This window comes from Pempheris klunzingeri, chromosome 17 (genome assembly GCF_042242105.1).
Source record: "Pempheris klunzingeri isolate RE-2024b chromosome 17, fPemKlu1.hap1, whole genome shotgun sequence".
NCBI classification, from domain to species: Eukaryota; Metazoa; Chordata; class Actinopteri; order Acropomatiformes; family Pempheridae; genus Pempheris; species Pempheris klunzingeri.
In genome coordinates this window covers 3,705,692-3,730,593 of record NC_092028.1, presented here as the reverse complement: position 1 = coordinate 3,730,593, position 24,902 = coordinate 3,705,692, and the positions used below count along the sequence as shown (strand labels likewise).

Genomic DNA, 24,902 nt, shown 5'->3' with positions numbered 1-24,902 from the left:
TCTTTTTTTCTGGATTCTCTGTGTATTTATGAATGATATAATATATGTATATCATGCCAGTGTGTGTTTTTTTTTAAGGGTGAACATTTCTGACTTTTGGACCAATAACTTTAACCTGAGCTTTTGCATTTGAGTGGTAAAGGGAGTGCAGAGTTTCAGGATCATCTGTATAGAGTTGTGAGTCGTCAGCATAGCCATGAAAGTCAAAACTGTGCACGTAGAGGATGATCCCAAGTAAGTAATAAAACATAAAGACTTAAAAATGGTGGACCTAGAATTGAGCCTTGTAGAACTCCATATAGATTTTTTTTCTTATTGGAGACAAGATACTCCAATCTTGAGAAACGAATTTACTTAGAAGGCCTACTGATTTTTGTTATAGTCTAACCAATACTGTATTTTTGAGTCTGTAATCAGAAGAAATCCAATAATGGGAAGCATTTAGTCTACAAGGTGAGGCTGAAGACACAAAAACACAAATCAACCAATAGTTATAGGCATGACAGATTGATGCTGTTGGTGCAAGAAGATGAATAAAAGGTCATTAACACTGAACTTTTCACCTCTGTGCCACCTCTGCTCCCAGCAGGTGTTCCCACAGGTCACGCCATTCACCTTCCACTCCTGTTTGATGCAATAGGCATGTAACATTAGTGAGGACGTTCAGACAGAGAGAAAAGCAGCAATGACACAAGCCATATTGGCCGAGTTCCAGCTGTGCTTTGATTACAGACGAGCATTTCAGGGAAAGAAAGACAGCAAGGCGGTCTCATCCCCTTCGTTGGGGAAGCAAATGGGACTCAGCCCTCCTTTAGGCCCTCTAGGGAGCAGCCTTGGCACGGTTACCCTGAGAAGGAGCGCTGGTGCTGCTGGGAGCTCAACAGAAGATGCTCCTAATTAGTGCTGGTTGTGACTTCTTTTCATCTCCAGCCCTTTGATATGATGGCAGCATGAGAGGACAGGAGTCTATGCTTAGGCTAAGGAGGTTGTATGGCTAATAGACAGAAATTGAGCGTGAAGCTATACATACTGCATACATGCATGTCAAGGTTACCATGGTTAAGTGAAGCTAAGAATGAAACAAGGCATGAGCAAACATGTTCTTCCACTTAGATGATGCAGCAACACCAGAATGGTCTCAACAACATCTGAGGTACTACATATATATCACTCATTGCTAGTTTCAGTAATTTCAAGGAGCTCAAAATGGAATCAATCTGTGCTGGATTTGATCAACATATTCAAACAAAACATCAACAAAAACAAAAGTTCCAAACATTTCACACACGATGATGATCCAGGTGAACTGAAACCCACTTATTGTCTATTATCACAAGATGTTTTAAGCTGTACTAATAGCACAAGTGTTTACAGTTCGCACTGTTTTTTGAATGCGTGGGGACATAAAATCTGTGTGTAAATCAGTTTAAACACAGCAGTTCCTATTAAAAATCAGTGAATGCTGGTAAACAATGGGCCTTGTGCGTGATACATGAACAATGACACAAGCTTTCAAGTGCCCCCTCTTAGACCTGCCAGTGTCATTTGAAAGTGCCGACTGCAGAGGTGAGATGCGTCCCTCTCCAAGACTTTGGCAAATCCAACGAGAAGCGCCTGTGAAGCAACTCTTTATTCATGTGGACACAAAACCCATTTTCATTTATTACATTGATGTGGCCACTTTGATACTAACTGTGGTGCAAGACTGGACAGCACAGTCATTATTTAGAAAAGAGCTTGAGTTTTAATTAAACTCGAATCACAGAACCAGCATCTAAAATAAAACGGCTGTGTGTGTTCATCCATGAGCTGGAGTTTTATTCTGTGTTTGCAGCTCCAGACACACTCTGGTTGTCTCATCCACTGTATGTTTTATTGACCTTGTCAGAGGGATGCTGAGTGGACCGGTGATAGACAGCCAGTTGGCTCCTTTGGGTTTGGCTGACTCCTCATTTTTAGCTGCTTGTCGTGCTTTCACGCTCAGCACATACTGTTTGTCTCCAGAGCCATTTTCATCCACCACTGTCACTGCAGGACCATCCAATTTTCTTTTGTGAGCGTTTCTAAGGGTTTTATGTTAAGGGTGCTGTCAGTGCTCAAATACCCAAGGTGGGGTAAAGCTGTTGGTGTTAAGGTTGTAATTCAGTCCTGGTTGATTTGGTGACACCTGTGGTTACCGTGGTAACAGCATGTGGGGTTTAAATACAACAGTGGAACAACTGGTGTATATGTATGTATTATTTGAGTAAATGTACTTACATTCCACCACATTTCATCCTACTTTTCCACACTAGAGGAAAACTATGGAAATAAGTTGTTCTATCCTTTATAAAATCTGATATGGAGTATTCATCCCTCCGTCCATTGTCTATACCGCTTATCCTTCAGGGTCATGGGGGGTGGGGCTGGATCCAATCCCAGGTGACATTGGGCGAGAGGCGGGGTACACCCTGGACTGGTCGCCACTCAATCCTACGTAGAGACAGACAACCACTCACACTCATACTCACATCTACAGGCAATTTTAGAGTGACCAATTAACCTAACCTGTATGTGTTTGGACTGTGGGAGGAAGCCAGAGTACCCAGAGAAACAAGGGGAGAACATGCAAACTCCACACGGACAGGCCCCTGGTTCAAACCTGCTGGCCAGCGGGTTCGAACTTGGAACCTTCTTGTTTCGAGGAAAGAAATAAAAAGATCACAGTAAAGATTGTTACTTTGCTGAAAAAATTAGAAATTATGCTCTGTCAATAAAAATCAAAAGTCAATCAAAAGTTTTTTTTGTTGATGTATTTTCCATAAACAGTTGCCGATACACTATATTGCCAAAAGTATTCACTCACCCATCCAAATAATTGAAATCAGGTGTCCAATCCCTTCCATGGCCACAGGTGTATAAAATCAAGCACCAAGGCATGCAGACTGTTTCTACAAACATTTGTGAAAGAATGGGTCGCTCTCAGGAGCTCAGTGAATTCTAGCGTGGTACTGTGATAGGATGCCACCTGTGCAACAAGTCCAGTCGTGAAATTTCCTCGCTCCTAAATATTCCACAGTCAACTGTCAAACAAAGTGGAAGCGATTGGGAACAACACCAACTCAGCCACGAAGTGGTAGGCCATGTAAAATGACGGAGCAGGGTCAGCGGATGCTGAGGCGCATAGTGCGGAGAGGTCGCCAACTTTCTGCTGAGACAATCGCTACAGACCTCCAAACTTCATGTGGCCTTCAGATTAGCTCAAGAACAGTGCGTAGAGAGCTCCATGGAATGGGTTTTTGGAGCAGCTGCATCCAAGCCTTACATCACCAAGTGCAATGCAAAGCGTTGGATGCAGTGGTGTAAAGCTGCCGCCACTGGACTCTAGAGCAGTGGAGACGTGTTCTCTGGAGTGACGAATTGCGCTTCACCATCTGGCGATCTGATGGACGAGTCTGGGTTTGGCGGTTGCCAGGAGAACGGTACTTGTCTGACTGCTTTGTGCCATGTGTAAAGTTTGGTGGAGGGGGGATTATGATGTGGGGTTGTTTTTCAGGAGCTGGGCTTGGCCCCTTAGTTCCAGTGAAAGGAACTCTGAATGTTTCAGCATACCAAGACATTTTGGACAATTTCATGCTCCCAACTTTGTGGGAACAGTTTGGGGATGACCCCTTCCTGTTCCAACATGACTGTGCACCAGTGCACATAGCAAGGTCCATAAAGACATGGATGAGAGAGTTTGGTGTGGAGGAACTTGACTGACCTGCACAGAGTCCTGACCTCAACCTTTGGGATGAATTAGAGCAGAGACTGAGAGCCAGGCCTTCTCGTCCAGCATCAGTGCCTGACCTCACAAACGTGCTTCTGGAGGAATGGTCAAAAATTCACATAAACACACTCCTAAACCTTGTGGAAAGCCTTCCTAGAAGAGTTGAAGCTGTTGTAGCTGCAAAGGGTGGACCGACGTCATATTAAACCCTATGGTTTAAGAATGGGATGTCACTTAAGTTCATATGCGAGTCAAGGCAGGTGAGCCAATACTTTTGGCAATATAGTGTATGTGCAACTAGGGTGACCAGACAAACCAAACAATGGACAAAGAATTTGTGTGGGACAATGTGGAACACTCGGTAATGCTGAGAGGCAGTCTAAAATTCTGACAGTTTTGACACATACCTTTTGTTCATAGTGCAGCAATTAACATGATTGGATAAATGTTTGCAAAATACAATCCAATGTGCAACATATTATTAAAACTGCTTTACAAGGTTGCCAGCCAATTTCATTAGATTTTTTAATTAAGTAGTTTTAGCTGTAGTTTTTCTCGGATCGAGCAGTGTGATGTGACAAAACCGTACGAGAAAGCCACAACTAGTGCCTTGATCTTGTACTGGCTTTCCTCTTGATGGTGGAGGGGCACAGAAGGCCTCAGGTGTGCAATATGCACCACTGACGCTGTTGTTTCCAAATGCACACCTCCATAATGCTTCAAGATCTCTGACAATTACGATACAGTTGTTGATGACAGCCTTCTAAACTAAAGCCAGATTTTAGAAGAACATCTGTCCTGCAGTGGTTTGACTTTTGACTTTTGAAAAGTAGGGCCAAAATGTGGGACAAAAAGGGATAAAAATGCAGTCCCACATAAAGTGGGACACTTGGTCATCCTATCTTCAACTGGAAGTTGCAGTACAGAAATGGAAAATTAGCTTTTGTAATTTTAGAGATTGTGTTAACATTACATATTTATTACATACTCCAGAAGACAAATCAAGGGGATCCATATCAAGATGGGGCAGGTATGGGGGAAAAAAACCTTAGCAACTATGGGCAGATATATTGTTACTCTGCTTTTAAAACTCTAAAATATCCATCAGTGTCAGCCTTAAAAATCCAGCAATAAATGCTGTCAAAAACAGGGTCGGATTTCAAGGATCAAATGAACTTGAGTGAATAACACAAGTTTTACTGTCACTGCACTTCTTTCTAGGAACATACTGTATATTTGTGTTTGGTTTTATTGTTTTCACACGCTGTACTTGAGTTGTGTGTACACACATTCCCCATCATGCACACTCACACTGGAGACAGGAGCTGTCTCTGAGGCAGGCACAGATGGACTTAATGCACAGGATGTGGCTAGCGTCCTGTCTCATTCAACACTTTCTCATCCCCGTTAATGAGAGATGTCACATTTCTGCTGCGCCATCAGGGCTGCAAAGTCTCTCCCGTCATTCAGAGATGTTTGCCGTCGTGGGTGATAAGCGATGGAGGATATAGCAGACGGGTGTTACTTGGCTTTTATTTGGTAACAGGAGGGGGAAGGTGAGACAGATTTGCTGAGAATAGAAGTCAGCAGGTGCGATGGAGTAGAAACACATCGGATCAGATTTAGGCCTTCATTAATGCAGGGGGATCATTAATGAGCTGCAGAGGATCACCTCAACAACTAGCAATACTTTCTCCTCTTGGATCCAAGTGGCCTCGTTCGCTTCGCACTTTAATTATTTTCTTTACCTGGTCCATCTTTTTCAGAACTCAGTTCGTGCCAGCGTGCATTGCTTGACAGGCAAGGAAACAGCCTGGGAAGGGGTTACATCACTGAATTACCCATATTCACATCTACTGTCATCTTTTCATTTGACTTGCATGTCTTTGAGGGACACATGTAAACTCCACTTAGAAAGAGTCCAGTTTTTTGCTGTGAGATGAGTGCTAATTGAGCTGATTGACCTAGAATAACGACTATTTACAGCCAGGACTTCACTTCATGCTGCAGCCATTTTGTGCAGGAAGAGACTTCAGTTTTTGTAACATGCTAAATTTGCATCAAACTAAAGATTTAACTGTTTGCCTTAGAAAACCTTCTAGTCAAGCTAGCAGTGTGGCCCTAGAAATGACAGTGTCTGTTGTCTGGTCCACCACTTTGGACCAGACCAAAGACTGTATAAAAGAAGTGGACATGACTTCCAGGTCTCAAGGGTTAAGCCAGTGCCTTAAATCTGCTTTCCTCCTAATGGCCAGCAGGGAACGACTCCACTGACTCCAAAGTGAAGTCAGATTTTATGGAGGTTTATGAGAAAATGACCCAACTTATCACTTGATTTATTAACTCAATAAACATTTCCCAATGAGTTTGTAATCTCAATCGCTAGTTTCAAGACTTAATTAATACAGCATGATGTTCATTTTGTAAAATAGAAGCAGGGTATGCCTAAGCGTAACCAATCTGACTGTTGGCAGAACCATCAGATCAAAATAATTATTTGTAAATGACTAAATACCTCTAAAACTACACATTACTGTCACTCACTAAGATGATGAACATGGTAAGCATTATTTGGTTAATGATACTGGCACTCAGCACAGCCTTACAGAGCTGCTAGCATGGCTGTAGATTTTTATTTGTGCTGAAGATTTTTAATGACACACTATCCACACCCTGTCTTTCATCTTTATACCGTCTCTGGTAGAGCTTTCTCTCATTGTAATGGATCCCTGTGATCTTTAGAACACACATTTTCTCTAGATTCAAAGGTTGTATAATGGTTCATTTGGCCTGGACACAAAGCCTTCTGGCATATATGTGTGCATACAATACAGCAGGTGTGCTCTGTTTACAGTGGGGGTCATGTGGGAATGGAGACATGGGTGGATACTGGTCACAAAATGAACCTTTCTTTCCTTCCTGCTCCTCCTGTTCACAGGAATATCCGTCTCCAGACCAGCCCCCGGCCCCGGCACGTCCCTCCACAACAATGAACTCCTCGCCCCATGGCTCCAGGGCCTCCATCGACATCCTGGAGGAACTCCAGCTCATTGCTGCTCAGAACCTGGAAAAACTGGACATCAACAAATACTATGAGGTCGTCTGTGAATTGGGGAAGGGCACCTATGGGAAAGTGGACCTGGTCATCCACAAAATCAGAGGTAACTGGTGTGTTTTACCTGATACTAAATGCAAATGTTATAGGTTTTCCACAATTGCAAGTGTTTTGAAGCTGTCGACCAAGCGTTGGACTTGTTGGAGACATGTTGAAGTGCTCTACAAGGGGCTGCAGTAAAAGCAATACTTAATGTTGAAGAGCAACTTAACACCCTGTTTTAAGCCTGAAAACAATGAAAAAGCAGTGAAGCTAAACTGACAAGTTCTATATGACATCTGATGGATCACCCAGACTTCCTAGAAGAGACATAATTATTTGACTATTTCAACCATCCGTACTTAATACATAATTTTAGGTGACAAAATTGACAGTTGCATACTGAATATGAGAGGCTGCCATTGTCAACTTCAGTCTGAAATCAGAAACCCATTGTTTCAAAAACATTTTGAGTGGCAAATTTCCCACCATTATCACTGTAAACTGCATATACGTAAGAAAGGAAAGCCTGACAGCTTAACGAACGGCCAATTAGATCCCTAAAAATCGTGTGAAATGTCAGGAAATGGTTAACATGAACACACAGTTCATGTTCACCAATCTGCCTGGTGTTTGATACTCCAAAAGGCATTTGAGGTAAAAGGAAATCAAAAGATCCGACTTCATCAGCAGACAGTTTAAGTCTCAATCCATCACCTCTTGAGGGAGGAGATTTCACAGACTCGCCTCCAGAAATGTATTTGTCCAGAGCGAGCAGCTCTCCAGGGCAGCATGATGGAGCAAATGTGATGTTCTCTTCTGAGGCTGTACTTCGTGATTCAGAGCGATAAAACAGGCTCATTTTACATAACAATAGTGCAGAGTGCAGCTTTAAAATGCTTCTCTTTGGTACCACAGCAGCAGGTATACACTGAGAGAATCAGAAATAATGATGATGCATCTTGTTTTCACTTCCCCCCCGTCCAAACATGTAATCTATGGACAGGTAAAGCACTCTTATTCGTCTCTCAAGTGTTTACTTTTAAAAATGAACCACCTTTTTGCAGTAATTCAGCACAGATCTGGATCCAGACAGCCTAAATTCACTACTTAACTAATAGAAAATCTGTCCAACCTTTTCACATTAAAAGCCCAAATGCTGACCATCTGCTCTGAGCTTCTTAATAGTCTATTTTATGGAGCACAAAGCCGCAGCTACATTGCCCATTTCTAGTGGCTGCAGTCTGTCACTGAGATGAATTCTGACCTTTTCAAGCCTGTAAAGTGCACGTGTGCCTGTGGTTTCATTATCTGCTACTTCGTCACCAACTTCCCAACAATCAGAGAGGCAGTGTAGCTTTAATCGCTTTGAAATAAATGGGCTGAGGGTGAAGTCATTTCTGACCTTTTGAATCATAATTGTTTGCAAATGGATTTCAGTGAAGAAGGGATCTTGAATTTAAATCAAAAGTAGTTACAGATAACAGTCAGAAGAAGGTATGTTCTGATGGTGTTTTTTCGTTCCTGAATCTGTCTTTTAATATCGAGTATCTGCCAAGAAATCCAATATTTGATTTTGTTATTTTGATATTTCCCTTCATATTACAGCTGCACAGCACACTGAGGCGTCAGTGACATTTCATTAAAAACAGTCACATCAGGAAAGCAATTTAAAACAGCAGAGCAGCTCTGCTTTAATAAAATATAACTTGCATCTGAATACAGCGCCTGTGTAGATGAGTGTCAGAGTGAATCTGCTTTGGCAAGCAGCTTTGAACAGATCAGATCAGACAGCACTGGTGGAGGAAGTATTCAGGTTCTTCAAGTCAGTAAAAGTATTATGTGAAAATACCCAGTTATGAGTCCTGCATTTATATTGTTAGGTTAAGTGTATGAGGAAAATGTACGTAAGGGATTAAACTGCACAATGCATTCAACAAACATGCTCAAAATGATTAGACACTAAACTGGAAAAGCAGAAAATCTTCGCATTTGAGAGGTGGAACCATAACATGTCAAAAATATCAAAATAGTCAATACTGTCAGTTCTTCTAAGAAAGCATCATATTTTACAACCTCTTTTATATGCATTTTTATGCAACCATCATCATTTCTAATGTAACTAACTAAAGCTGTCAGATAAATGTAGTAAAGTAAAAAAGCACAACAGTGACCTGATGTAAACGTAGCACAATATAAAATACCTCGCATTAGTTCTTAAGTACAGCACTTGAGTAAATGATTCAATGTAAAGTGAATATCTTTAGGCTTCCTGTGGACTGGGAAGTTCCATGGAGATAAAGCTGACAATAGAGGTTTGTTCAATGTATGTACATGCACAGCACAGAGATCATAGTTCAGTTTTCTTGCTCAAGGGCACTTCAACATCGAATCTCTATCATTTCAGTAGCTTTGGCTCTGTGTTCAATGCAATATAAACCAACCAACCAAAATTTGTGATAAAATTATGGTATTTTTCCATCGAAATACAATATACATAATTCTATTCATAGTCCTAGGTTAATGCTAGTTAAATATGTAGCAAAAATGGTCAAAACGAAGGTTGAATACCTCGTTGTAAATACTCTTATTACTGGCATATACACAGACATTATGGGTCAGCAGGTCAGTAGTTTTTTTTTTTTTTTAGAAATGTAGGTTATCATTCAGTTTCTGCCCTAAAACACTCACGAGAGTCAGCTGAGTTCTCCTGAACAGATGGTGTTAGCCAGCAGGCTGATTTTACAAAGCACTCATTTTCCATGTAAACATGAAAATACTGTAACACAAGTAACCAAAGCTGCTGCTTGTTGGCTACTGTGCAAATCAGCTTTGTGATGATACTTTGATGCCATGTTTGAGAGCTGATAGTCTTACATTAATGTTAGACTGACTAAACATAGTCACCACGTTAGTCTCACAGAGCCAGCTGTGCCATATATGCAGAGGTTAGTTTATAAGGTGATTAAATAAGCTTCACCTTTACCAGCTGCAACAGTAAAGGGATAAAAACAATAATACATCCTAATTATAATCTTGTGATATAATATGCATCATTCCAAAAATGGCCATTCTGCATAATGATCACTTTTACTTTTAGTATTGCTACTTTTTTTAGCTTGTGATAGTTATCTGGACATCCATGGGCACAATGTAAACAGGAACAACTAATTTAGTATGCTTTTAATTGTGCACATTTTTCCAAAAAGGGTAAAGAATAAAAATGTTGCTCTAAGAATTTTATCTATTTATCTAAGTATTTATTTATTTATAGACTGTCCTGCCACCATGGGGGAGACTCCTCTTGAATTTTGGCATTAAGAACGAACCGAGAGCCCCCTCTTGACCTTTCCTAAAGCGGCTGCACACTGTTAAGTGCACAGAACGCTTTGCAGAGCTGATCCAGTGCTATTGGAGAAATGTCCCCTCTCATCTTCGCTGACACACTGACTGTTGGTGCAGGGAGAGGCAGATGTGGCAGCTCTCCAGGTTATTGTCTGGCATGTTTTTTCTCCCAGCTTTCGGATTAACCCTGGTAATTTCTCTCCCCTCGCTGCTCCTCTTGTTGCAGTCAGTCGCTGCTGAGGGGAGGCGACGTCCCCACAAATGACCTCCGTGTTCCCTCCAGACAACTGAGTGTGTTTTTTTGCGTCCTTTACATTGTTCTATCACATGAAATGATTTACTTCAGGCAGAATGAGACCCTTTTCCTCGTCTCTGGCTTTCTAATCTTGTTTCCAGCCCACTGTGAGGACACGTTTGCAGCTGTAAGTTTCCCTTTACTGCAAACTCCCTGACATGAAAGGGGATCAGTCCCATTTTGAAGCTGGGGTAACTTCCTGGCTACTCTGTGGGAACATAAGTAGTCCAGTAGAGGATTTTGAATACTTGCAGTCTAAATTTCCTGCAAAAACCCCCACCCGGATTTAATTCAGTGACATTGAAGATTTTAATTATTCATCACATTTTTGAAATGATTTTAATTAAGTTTCACGCACACAATTAGGCGGCCGTGAAACAAATCCCCAAACACTTGAAGCGAGGAATGAGATTTGGCGTTGCGTAACCCTTCGCTGTCCTCCTTTTTTCAGGCACAAAAATGGCCCTGAAGTTTCTGAGGAAGAAGACCACCAAGCTGAAGAGCTTCCTAAGAGAGTACAGTATCTCCCTCTACCTGTCGCCCTGTCCGTTCATCATCAACATGTACGGCATCGCCTTCGAAACAGACGAGTACTACATCTTCGCTCAGGAGTACGCTCTGGCAGGAGACCTGTTCGACATAATCCCTCCACAGGTGAGTGCATACATGCTGTGTTATTATGTGCATGACATTTAGCTGTCAGCTCTCTGGAGAGCTCTTGTTGTGCCAAAACACAAAAGTCCACTGGACTTTCATTGTGAAGTGTAATTAAAATAAAAGCCCAGAGCTGGGCTCGTTGATGCAAAACCTTCCTTTATGACTGATCAGGAGTTTTTTAGCACAAGAAAGCCAGATTCAGTTCCTAATGTAGAATCACAATGACCTACAAAGAAATTTCACTCCTGGTATTATCAGCACTTAATGATGCCCTGCAGAGTTTTCTTGTAAGCAAACTTTGTTTTCACCAAAACTTTTTTGTATCCTTGAGGTCACAAAGCTCTTAATTTTATTTATTTATTTTTTGTCACCTGGATTGTTTGATACCACCTTTTATTAGCAAAGTTTTTCCTGCCCTTTGCTGGTACATAGTTATGTAGATCAGTGGATGTATGCTCATGAAAGTTTGGGTTAAAGAGTTTGGGTTACCCTTTTTAAAGAGTAATTGTACCCACAACGTGTGCAGCCTTGATGTAATGATGCACTACATCACAGATTTAAACATTTAAACCCATAGAGGCCAGTCTAACTCTGTTCTTCCTTACCTGATGGAGAGCTGACGTGGTGTGGCGAACCTCATTGTTCCTCCCTCTGTATTCAGGTGGGACTCCCTGAGACGGTGGCCAAGCGCTGTGTGCACCAGGTGGCCATCGCCCTGGACTACCTGCACTGCAAGAAACTGGTCCACAGAGACATCAAACCTGAGAATATCCTTATTTTTGACAAAGAGTGCCGGAAGGTGAAGCTGTCAGACTTTGGCATGACGCGGCGCGCCGGCTCTCCTGTGAAGCGCGTGAGCGGCACAATCCCGTACACAGCCCCCGAGCTGTGCGACACCACGCGGCATGAGGGCTTCTGCGTGGACTACAGCACAGACGTGTGGGCGTTTGGCGTGCTGCTCTTCTGCATGCTGACAGGAAACTTCCCCTGGGAGAAGGCCATGCCAAACGATGCCTTCTACGAAGAGTTTGTGCGCTGGCAGCGACGCCGGACGGGCATGGTGCCCTCACAGTGGCGCCGTTTCACAGATGAAGCTCTACGAATGTTTCGTAGGCTCCTGTCCATCGAGCAGGAGCGCCGCTGCTCTGTCAAAGAAGTCTTCAGCTACTTCAACCAGTGCTGGATGTTGGACACGGAGAATGGGAACAGCAGCAGCAGCGCCGGGAGTTTGGCGAGCAGCGTGCCTCCTCTTGACCTCAGCTCATCCTCGTCAGAAGAGGAAGTATTAGTGGACAGACTGAAGCAGCAGAGCCTGTCACCTGCTTGTGTGGTGGCCAAGGGAAACGTCATGATGGACACCCACTATTCCTCAATGTCTACCAACAGCTCGCCGACCTCCACCAGCAGCTACGACCGCGTTAACAGAGAAAACAACGAAAGAGGACGCATCCTGGTGGCCACGCCCATCGAGATCTGTGTGTAGAGGCGGCTGATGCTGCGTTTCAGGCCACCTGCTCACACCTGTACGGCGAGTGTGAGCTGAACAGGAGGATTTCTCCAAGTATGAGAACGTGGAGGAAAGTGTGGCAACTGGTGCTTAGCGTCAGCAAACCATCAACAGTCAAACAGACAAACGTTGTAGCTTCACTGCAGATTTACTCATTTCTGATGAAGACGACGAACTCTGAGGAAATGAGCAGTGAGACGATCACGAGCCTCAAACCCGGCTACACTTCAGTTACTGAAATCTTACATGAGCTCACTGGATGACCTGTAAAGAAAAAAAGCTGAAGGGGGAAGGCAAAACAAAATAATCCATAAGCAATATGATCAAATGTTTGGAATTATCCAGTCACTGCAAAAATAACCTGAAGAAAAAGATGTGATCAGCTCTCAGTGAGAGGATTTGACTGTGACTGATGGTACTATTGTGTGTTTATTGTAGTGTACCATTTTCACGTTTGGTAGATTTGTTTCTGTAAAAGTGTGTTTGTGTTTTTTCTTTTTCTTTTGAAATTTGGAGTTAAATTATTTATTTATGTCAGATGCATATATTTATGATTTGTTTTATCAAGAGATAAAAGGCCTGTTCTTTTTTTTTTGTTTTTTTTTTCTCTCTAAGAAATTAAAATTCAATTCAAATAGAAATTTGAATTGCTTACAAAAGAACTGTTAGAAGCAGGTGATTGTGGTCCTCACAGACCTACCTACCTTTTCTTTAGATATTCATCATCGTGTTTTTGTGATCTGCCATAAAAGTAGCTGAACTTAGACTGCTTTTCTCACCCAAAACTGTCCTTTAAATGTTTGCCTGTGATGCCTAAACCAACTGTACAGTAGCAACCAACAATACGAGCGACTGATGGTCAGCAGTAAGTGTTATCTGGTTATCTTCTTACTCTTCTAGCCAGTCAAACTGCAGCATACGAGGACCATAACTGATTATGGTAAAAATTGCCAACTCATGACCACATATAATCATCTGTTTGGTAATATGACACAAAAGAGAAAGGCATACAAAAGTATCCTTAGAATGAAATAATTCTTCTTCCTGCATGGTTAATAAGGAAAATGGAAATTGTACTTTTTATTATGGAGCTAATATAATGATCTAACAAGTGATATATTTGGACTTCTCTGAAAAATAGGCAAGATCCAAGAAACTCTAACATTAAATACGCCAATTAAAGAATAGAATTAAGAATTTGGGCAAACTACTTGCTCATTCAAATTTTTATTCCAGTTTTCCGCTGTATAATTTATTTGAAAATGAATCCCTGAAAATGTGAGGTCAGATGGACGAATGTAAAAAACATGGAACATGTCTTTTGGATTTGGGGATTGAAATGTTTCAGAAATCGCTCTGTTTTGTGTTTTTCAGAAGTACTGCATGAAGTGATTATTGTGGTGAACATTTGTTGAAATAAACACCTAAAGAATCAAAGTGATCCGTGCTCTTTTTCTTAATTAAAGCAATAGTAGTAATTAATAGCAATTTTGGGCAACAACGTCTTCTAGCTTACATGAGCTAGCGGTAACAGAAGGAGAGCGAGCCTGGCTCTCTCCAGAAGTACCTCTAAATCTCACTGATTAAAAGGTTCAAACTTATTTGTTTTAAAGTGCACAAAAGCATGTTATGTGTAAAAATAACAATATGTAGTATTAGGGGGGGTTATTGTGAGCCAAACTATTTATTTGCTCTTAACAGTGTCTCAGCAACACTGAACTGAGCTGGTTAATTCATGTTAGCTAATGGAAACGGGCCAGTGGCAAGCCTGGCTCTGTCAAACCGCAACAAACATCCGTCTACAAGCACCTCTAAGATGGTTTCATCTTAGAGGTGCATCTTCTTCATTTTCTGCAGGGTTAAAATATGTATATAAGCATTTCTCAGCATTTGCAACTGCTACACACTCTACGTATGTAGTGACCGTGGACTGTATGAAAGAAGAGGACGGAGCTCCTGAATCCTAAAAGTGAAGCCAATGTTGAAGTGCTTTAAAACCTACATTCTGTCTAATGTAAGTCAAAAATAAGTTTGATTGTTTGGAAGAAAAGAGAAAACGACAATTTATTACCTCAGTAAACATGTTCCTAATGACTTTATGGCCGAGATCACAGGTTTCAAGTCTTGTTCAATAAAGTACAATGTTCATTTCGTAAATTACGGCCTCATTCAGATTAAAAAGGACAATGAAGGTCAGGGTTGGGCCTTTCGGAAGTGGGAGAAAAAAGATGTGCGTCACTTCTGAATCCAAAACCAAGATGGAAAATTTGCTAATTCCAGGCTTCAAAATGGCAGTCCACAAACAAGCGAGTGATGTCGTAGTAGCTACGTCCAATTATTTTGTCTGTGGAGGAGACATGGCAGTGCTGTCCATCTTCTCATGCAACTCAACATAGCCTAATATGTTAATGAGATAGTGCTAATGACAGATTCTCCTCTCCAAAATAGTGTTTGCAATACAGCTTGTGTTGTGTTGCTAGTGACAGCTGGCAATCCTGATGAAACACCATGTAGTCGTCCTCTTCAAATCTTCCCTTTAGTTCACAAAAGAGAAATAAAGCAATCAGAACTGGAGCTGGACTCTGCTCTGTGAGACTACAAAGTGTAAAACGGCTGCAAGGCCGATGCCAACGTCTCATTTTATTTGATCAAACAGCAGATTTAAAGCCACGAGATCAACTCTTATCAAGATGTGCATTCCTGCTTCAGCATTTTCAAACACAATGAAAACAGAGTAAAGCCCAGATCGCTTAGCACATTACATCAAGCTGTACTGTATGTCGGTCACATAATTATGCCCCAATAAGCTCACAGGGCCCCATGAAGCTGTAAAACCACTGAGGCATGTTTCTGGCTCGGCTGTAATGAGCAGCGTCTGCCTCCAAAACCTTGCTGGAAGCTGAATTACATAACACTCCCACCCAGGTAGGCCTGAATCTTAACATTGCAGTTTAAAAAACATCCATACATCTACGGCCAACTGAGGCTAAAACTCTTATTTCTTATGCAGCAGGGCAAAAAATTCAAAGTGAATGTACATCACAGCATTTTTATAGACTGACAAGAAAGAGAAGAGTGAAATTAGTCTTCCCAGTGTCAGTCCAAAAAAATAAACTCAGTCTGCAGAATATAAAGGAACCGAAGACAGAAAAAACAGCCAAGTGCAGCTGAGCTGGAGAGCAAATCATCAAGCGGCTCTGCATGTTCAGCATAGCAATTACAGCTGAGCGCTGCACTCACTGATCTCAGTGTTTCTCCCAACACCATGTTTACATATTCACCACCAGCAAGGAGGCAGAGGGAAGGATCTACCAAAGGATGTGATGTGTATTAAAAAATCAAAAGGAAGAATGTTGGATCGAGTCGGCTGTTATTTTACTTTAACTCTAATCTCCTGTTTGTCCCTCTCCCTTTAACAGCTCCAACAAAACGAATTATCACAGTTTTCACTTCAATATTTCATATTTTTCCTTACTTCAATAAATCCTAAAATATCAAAAAAGAGTTGTAACACTGGGCAGAGGTGGAAAAGCTGGTGTATTGATAAAAGCAAAATGCAAGTAACCATCACTCAACCAACTCCTAATAATCATATGGATCATATGGATGGAAACACATTGACTCACATTTTCTTTTGCTTATTTTCTCGAAATGTGATTACAGTTTGTGTTACATTTGAATGAAAACCCTTGATGCTCTTTCAGGCATCAGTATACAGTTAATTTAGGAAACACCAAGAGTGTGTCTGAGTATTAAAATCAGTTGCTTACAGCGCATTCAGTTTTAAATAACAGGGTTCAAGCTGACTGGTTTTGTGCCCTTACTGTGTTTTTAACTACTGACACAAGCATGATACCCTAAATCACCATGATCTAAACAAACATGACACAGAATTTGATCTACAACATCTCTGTACTGTATTTTTTGCTGATGTTTTTCTTGTATTATGCAAAAAAAAACAACACATCACATCTCAGGGCGGATTCCTGCAAATTCCTGGTATGTTTGAGTATGTTTGTGTCAGTGTCAACCACCTGCTAAAACAGCAGATCTGTTCTGCAGAGATAGTGAGGAGGATTGTGATCAGAAAAGAGTCTGTCAGGCCAAAAAACAGAGATAAGCCTGAGTGGAGGGATGGTGAAGGTAGAGAGACAGACATTGAGAAGTGAACATTAGGTAGATAAGGGAAATGGTGAAAAGGAGGAGAACAATGGAAAGGGAGAAAAAGGCAACGAAAGAGGAGAAATAAAAGAGAGAGCAAGAGATGGCTTCATCTGCAGCTGCAGACACCCAGATCCTCCCTTCATGGCTTATGAAATGTACTTTTTCGCCACGTTAGCAGCAGTCATGGCGCTAGAGATGGCCATGTCAGTCTGTTGGACGACAACTTTGCTCCAGACTGAAATAACCTTTGAAATGACAAACATTCATGGTCCCCAGAGGATGAATCTCATTGACTTTGGTGACTTTTCATCTAATGCCATCATCAGGTCTGCAATTGTGGGTTTTTTTGTGAAATAGCTCAACAATTATTAGATTCTGATTATTCTGATTCTGATTATTCAGTTCTGATGTTCATGTTCTCCTCAGGATGAACTGTAATGACTTTGATCCCTTAGCTTTTCATCTGACAAAGAGCTCTACATTGTTTATATTGTCCTGTTCTTTCCTTCAATGTACATAGACAGTCAAGTTTCACCAAGTCAAATTCCTTGTTTGCCTGTTCAAACTTGGTCAATAAAGTTGATTTGATTAGGTCAAAGTTTGGATTTGGGTTACAACTAAATACCTGCAATGCATGTGCTCACAGCCGCACACTGTGTTTAAAGGAGCCCTTCAGTGAAATGTTGTTAGTGAAGAGGAGCATGCGAACAGAGTTTTCATACTAGCTGTAGGCCTACTGATGTGTGGGCCCAATCAGAATCAAAAAGATATTACTCTACTAGGGCACGCTTCGAGCTCATGCTGCGAGCTCTGCGCTCCCCCAAAATGCTCCTGCTCACATGCTATTAGCGTCGTGCAAAGGTCAAAATAAGTTCTTTCAGACGAAATTATAATGAAATATTTTCTTCTTTAGCTGTAATACAACTGCTTACCATCAGCATGTTGGCAATGTTATTATGAACATGTTAGCACACTGACATTAGCACTTAGCACAAAGACCTGCAGTGTCTGAGTATCAAATCAACTTTATTTGCACACACAACAGAGAGGAAGAGAAATCAGAGTGATGATAAATAGTTAAGTTGTAATTGTAGTGACAGTGAGGGCGGGGCAGGTACAAACTAGAGCGTATGTGTGTTTTAAAATGTTAGTGCTGGGTGTAAATCGTGGAGGGAGCTGCTAGCATTATCTGCAGACTAGTTCGTCTTGTTTGGGAATGCATTTTCTGGAAGTGATGACTCAGCAAATTACATTGATATTAATTAACCATCTGATTTTCATCAACTTCCTCATCAGCACAATAAAAGCTCTGCTTCCTTTTAATTAAATGCATATTTTGATCTTTTATTTAACAATCTAATTGATCACCAGCTGTTGTGACCCCCCTCCAAATGACTGCATTAAGTCTGCCATGGTAACAGTTTCCAGTATGCTCACACTGTCTGTGGCTGCCAGTCTGCTGCAGCAGGTGAGAGCAGAGAGTCTATTCTGAGTCCAGCATGATGGCACAGAGAGGTGAGAAACATCTTCCACATGCTGCAGCAGGTCAGCACGGCAGTCTGATAATGATGTGATGCAGAAGAGCTGTAAAATAATTCCAGAGATAGATTTTTATCACCTCGATGTGTTGGAACAAGAACTATTTCCATTAAAGTGGGGTTGTGACTCAAGGAGTGTGAAAGTCTGTGTTGACTTTAAATACTCATAAATTAACTGTTCAGAATTAGTAACGCAGCAGCAGCAGCAGCAGCAGCAGCAGCAGCAGCAGCAGCAGTAACAGCAGCAGTAGCAGTACACTGCCCACATGTTCAACTGCGAAATAGCAACTTTTCATCTATCTGCTGATGTCAACTCATACATTATACTGCAGCCATACAACACTTACTGTCTACTATCTACATCGGTTTATGAATGAGCATATACATTTGTATTATTAGTATATACATAAAGTACATTTATCCATCACAGTAGGGAAAACTGGGCCTCTGTTGGTTAGTTTGTTTGTGTTATCGTGTAACTTTGGTGTTTTAAAGGGTTAGTTCGGATTCAACACAATATTTGTGCAACAATAATACAAACTGACCAATCAAGGCAGTGGTAGACCAGCAACTTCTATGTTCTGTGAGGTAGAATTACTGCTTATGTTAATGGAGTCTCTCTGTAACAATCTGAGTCTGAGCTCTACTGGACATGTACCTACAAGCCATTTCAAACTAAAAATATAAGAATAAAAACAATTAAAGCTGCAAGCAGCGTTGAAGGGCCCTCGCACCTTTGTGCATGTCGGGGTCTGCGGCGGCTTCGTCCTGTTGCCGGACACCGACCGTTCCATGCGGCTCAGAATTTTCATGTATTTTGGACAGTGCATCAAGGAGTTACACGTCACTTCCTGTGTCCCCTATGTGGTGCTAGAGAACAGCCACTGTCAAAAGACTTTTTCTTTAGATTGAGGAGATCGGAGCCAGCTTGCGAGTTATTACAAAGTTTAATCTTACATGTAAGAGGAGCGTTTAACAGTGCAACAACATCATAGAGGTTACAGAGTAAAAGGCTCAGTGAGCATGTACAGTTGGTTTTTATAATGGGAGTTGTGGGTGTAGCTCCTACACATCGTGTGATCATCTGCTGGCGTGAGGCGAAAGGTATTTGGGCTATTCAGGTCTTCTTGTCCTTGTAGATATGAGGCTACACACCGTTGCAGAGCACACCCCTGATTGCCATTCTGTCTGACAATTCGCGAGCATGTCCTCGGATGGGAATTCTTATAACAGCCACTAATTGCATCCTATATTTCAGCATATGAAGTGTTGACTACACCGTGAAAATTTCATGCAAATCAAATGATGATTAGCACAAAAGACATGTAGATGAAGTTTGGAACAGATTGGATAATATACACTGAAGATACAACAGTTTCCTGTTTCATGGCGAACACGGCGTTGCTACGGTGACAAAGTTTGACGAAACCTCAAAAGCTTCATAAGTGAGCATCATCCACGTCTTGGAAATATTTGGATCAAATTTGAGGTGGCTGTGGTTAACCTGCTGAGACCTTGTAGAGGGGAGTTACTGCACTTTCAATGCTCACGGCGAAGGAACAGCTTTTGACGAAAACTCACAGTTTTCACTACGGACCAACACGGTTCAAGGTCACCAATTTTAACCAGTCATTCCTGGCAGGGGTATTTAAGACTGAACACTAGTTAGCAAGCAAAGAGGTTGAAATGGGCAACTAAAAGTGGCTGGCATAGTCAAATAATGAAACAGTTCAAAGTAATGGATAAACAGTCTGAAGTCATTTCAAACTGCCAGATTTCTCCACAGAGCCGTGGCTCAGGGCAGACGGGCTCTGGCTCATGTGTTTGCTGCAAAAATGACCAGATGAGGCTCCCTGGACATAAAAGAGCACAACGGGCAGGTCCACACACTTCACATTGTTTTTATTTATCCCAAATGAAGTGCTAACACATATCATTGAATGACTCATTAAAAGTAAAGACATAATAAATGAAAAGAAAAAACAGTGAAAAAGAGAAAACGAGTGGAGGAACATTGATAAATAGTTACTCCTAAGGGGGCTGTGTCCTCAAAAATACAAAACACCTGAGCCCAAACTTCTACCTGCACTGTGGAATGAACTCCCTGAAAAGAATTGATTACATTTTGTTTATGATGAACACATCTACAGAGTTATTGCTAAACTTTCCTGGCTGGTTGTGTCACTACGCTGCCACGTTTCTCGGGTCGAGGAAATGACCAGTGCTGCCAACTCCTCAGTGAGGAAAGTAGCTATAATTACAACAATTTTTTGGATAGACGGTTTTAACTTGACAACATTAACAACCGATAACGACCAAAAAAAAGCTGCAAAACATTATCAGGCAGCTTGTGCTCATAGCAAGCCTCAGCAGACAACTTCAGACCAAATCTGACATACAGGATGGAGTCAAGGGTCTGAAGGTGGAGCTCAGCTGCCTTTGACTCAAGAAGGTAACCAAGGTACGGTTTGGGACTGATGTATCCATCAATTGGCTCTTTGAGTACATCAGTATTTGCCAGTGGATTCAGCACCCTGCTACTCACAGACTTTATCAGGCTAACCAAGCTGTCAAGAAGTTAAAGAGGATGGATGTACATGGAATATAATACCTCAGCCATGTAGCAGTGTTCACTGGACTTGGTGAATGTGAAATGCAGTTTAAGCACCTCCCACTGGTCCAAAATGCATGAAACCGCTGGTTCAATGGAGAGCCAATGTGTGGCACACACCTTGGTTATTTGTAAGGGTTTCTCCCCACAGTTGATGCTCTCATATTACGGCTTTGGAGACACTGAAAACCAGTTCTAAGTCTCCCGTACCAAGTACTCCACACTACGGGGGATGGTGTCATTGGAAGCATGAGCTGCAGAGAGTAACACACACAGCAAATAAGAACCAGATCTTTGAGGCCATACTCCTCCTTCAGCACTTTATGGTGTCACTAAAGTACCTCATCACAACCCCCAGGTACTTAGAAACACTTCCATCTGTGGACTCATCGAGGAGGAGGCTGAAACGCTGGTCACCCACATCTGTGACCAACTTTTTGAGAAAGTATGGTGCTAGAACACCATTAATCACTTCCATGCACTTTGTCCTGTGCATTTTGAAGTGAGTAGCAGCAGTGGAGTCTGAGAAAGCAGCTTCACACGCTTCCCCTGGCTCAGTGGTCCACCACTCCAGTCAGGAGTGACAGGAGAGCCCACAGGAGGGAAGGGATCTGCGAGGTGTTGCCACGGTGACAGCGTTTGACAAAACCTCAAGAGCTTCATAACTTTGTATCATCCACATCTTGGGAATGTTTGGACCAAATTTGAGGTGGCTGTCGTTAACCTGCTGAGAGAGAGACATCTGAGAACAAAACGTGCACTTCCTCCCGCCACTAGGTGGCGTTATGACTATGGTTCTAAATTAGCATGTGCATGTCTTCACAGTCGGACAGTCATCAAACAGTATAAATGTGGTGAAGATAGGAACTTGTAGAGTGGAGTTACTGCACTTTTAATGCTCATGCAAAGGCGACGCCTTTTGATAACTTTTCATCGTTAATGCCTTTTCTACCAGCTGACCAAGTTTGAAGTTCATTCATTTATGACCCCTGTAAATCGCCAAAAATGTACGGAAAATCCAATATGGCCGACTTCCTATTGGGTTTAGGTCATCGCTCCTAGAGACTTTTTTGTACATCTTGAAGAGATACATGAACCCACCAAATTTTGTACATGTACATAAAACACAGTTCCGGGGCTTGAAATTAGGGGGCGCTATGGAGCCATTTTGCCACATACATTTGCAAGACCCATAAAATATGTAATTTTTCACGACAACTGATATGCATGTGCAAAGTTTCATGAGTTTTCGTGTATGTTTAGGTCGTCAAAACTTAATTTATTTCGGATGCATTTCCTTACATTTCAATAGGGTCCTCGCACCGCTTGGTGCTCGGGCCCTAATAAATACAAAAAAATGAGCGAAAACTAGGGACCAGGTCCCAGGTTTAAAAATACCAAACTTATCAAAGAGTAAATGGCTGCCTCTGTTATTGATTGGTCACTCATTGTTAGTTGTGTTACAGTTCCGTAATGAGTAATCTTGTTTTACACCTACTGATGTCTAATATAATGTATTTTATCTTTAGAAATAAAAAATAAAATAGATATATATAATTATACTATGTATATTATACTATGTCCACTAAACTCCATTTCTTAATTTAACTAACTACTACTACTCTTACAATTATTACTTACTTATACAATACCATAAATTATGTTCTGCTATATTATTACTTTTCACCTTATATTTAACATTCCATGCTATATTATACTGTACTATACAGTATTACACTATATACCATGTTAGTATGGTATACTGTTTTATTACATAATGTACTTCATCATGGTTCTATATTAACACAAACATTAGGTATCATGTACATGTACTACATGAGTACTGTGTTTTATGTGTACTGCTTGCCTTGAATTACTGAATTTACTTTTTTCTGTTTATCTATATTCATTTCTGTCCTTTTGCTGTTGTGCTGTTGAGTTTCCCTCTTCAAGGCAATTATTCACATCAAATATTTCGTCATTTTCAAATGGCCCTGGTTTTCAAAATAAAATGAGCAATTAATCCACATTTAAAGCTAATATGAGAATTTGAGAGTGAAGTATATGAAAATAAGTTAGAAGTTTCCTTGAGAAAAGATTTCTGTTGGTTTCAAGATGACATTGAAATAAGTGAAACTCCAATAGATACAAGTATTGTTATCGCTGTGTTGATTTGCCAAAGCCCAGACACACTTTGTTCCTTGCAGCAAGAACATTTTGTTCCTGTGTAGGAGCAATAACGATTGTGGATCCCGATCCACATTTCGAAGGCACTTTGAAGGAAGGAGCTTTGCAAAACAAACACTGAGAGAAGCTCACTGCAAAAGTGTTTCTAAGATTTCAAGAGAAAGGCAACGTTTCAGTTTTATTGACTTTTATTAAAAAACATTAATTATCTGTTTATTCCCCAAATGATGAAAACTCCAGGCATGAAACCAAACTCCACCAATTTACTTAAAACCCTCCGCCTTAAACAATGAATGCTTCTACTACCTGTTTGTTGCATCTCGTGAACTGAAATGCACGAGTTCATACAGAGATAGAAAGTTAAAGCTGCACTAGGCGACTTCAGCTCTACAAGCCCACAAAATATATTAAAGGCTCAGTTCACCCAAATCACAAAAACACATTTTCCAACTTACTCCTGTGTCCACAGACTTAAGTTTGGAGAATATTTACTATTTTCTTTCCAAATGGTACAACGTGATTCTTCATGGAAACAACATATAGCTATATATACATACGCATAAGTATATGCTTAGTGTGAATTACATTTTCTGAGGATATAATTATCAAGTTCATTGTAAATAAACATCCATACATGTGCTTAGAAACCAGGAAAAAAATACACTCTGTATAACTGAAGAACTTGCCCCAGAAACATCATGTTTTTAAGTTAAGTAATCTAGAGATAGTTGTTTGTACATCCATGGGTATACTGCGAACAGGAGCTGCTAATAGCTAATTCATTCTATTTTCACTGTGTTGGCTTGCCAAAAAGTACTAAAACTCGTAGCCCAAAGCAAACACAGTGAAATAGTGGCTATATAACAGGTATACTTCCTGTTTACACCCCCTAAAACGTCCGTAACTGTCCTCTAAAGTGCCCAAAGTGACATTAAAATACAGTAGTTTGTTTTGTCTGACCACCAACCCCAAAATTTCTCATTTACAATAATATAATCTAGAAAACAGCAGCAAGTCCACGCACTGGGGAAGATGGAATTGATATTTTTTCTAAACCACTCAAACAATCATTAAAATAATCACTGAAATAGTTGCAGATTCATTAGACCAATTGTTTCAGCTCTAATAACCTCATCAGTGTGAATTAGACCACTTGGAGAAAGTGATTTTTGTTGTGTGTGATTTGGTTGAACTGCCCCTTTAACTTAAGCATTTGCATCATTTTCTGGAATGAACTCTCGCTGCCGTTCATGAGACATTTTGCTCCGTTTGTCCATCTTAAGTTTCCACATCCTGCGAGCGGAGAAGCATCCAAACCTGACACCAGAAATAAATGTTGCTTTGTTATGGCGAATGTACAGTTTATGGTCTCATATAGACAGGACGGGATGTTCTCTGTTGAAGCCCTAACTTGTTATATTTAAAACTTGCTTAGTGCAGCTTTATGTTAAATTTAAATAATTTTAGTAAAAAAGGGAAGGACAAAGTCTACAAACAGACATAAATAACAACTGATAGAATAAAGTTATACTATAAAGTGCATTATAGCAAACATCAACTGCGCATGCAACTTGATGAAAATAAATTATGTTGGTCATGTGATGACTAATCCACTAGCAGTAATAGAAAAGTAGTACAAAAACTGTAGAAAGAAAAGAAGTGGCCTTATATAAAGATATCATATCCTATACAACAAACCAATAAAGCTCGTTATCGTTATCATGTTCAAATAATAAACTGGATTTGTGACGTGGCT

General features: G+C 40.9%; 1 protein-coding gene across 1 annotated transcript; it reads left to right on the top strand.

Moving 5' to 3' along the window:
* The first annotated feature begins 6,737 nt into the window (after positions 1-6,737).
* Positions 6,738-12,622, top strand: LOC139217217 (serine/threonine-protein kinase SBK1-like). Its single transcript, XM_070848530.1, has 3 exons — positions 6,738-6,909; positions 10,934-11,136; positions 11,801-12,622. Exons 1-3 carry the CDS (start codon positions 6,738-6,740, stop codon positions 12,620-12,622), a joined length of 1,197 nt encoding a protein of 398 aa, XP_070704631.1.
* Positions 12,623-24,902: the final 12,280 nt, after the last annotated feature.

Bases quoted from the DNA above. Each gene is read 5' to 3' on its own strand.
- LOC139217217 (XM_070848530.1), top strand. From the start codon at position 6,738: ATGAACTCCTCGCCCCATGGCTCCAGGGCCTCCATCGACATCCTGGAG. The intron at 6,910-10,933 runs GTAACTGGTGTG...TCCTTTTTTCAG, and splicing joins GGTCATCCACAAAATCAGAG to GCACAAAAATGGCCCTGAAG. The intron at 11,137-11,800 runs GTGAGTGCATAC...CTCTGTATTCAG, and splicing joins TCGACATAATCCCTCCACAG to GTGGGACTCCCTGAGACGGT.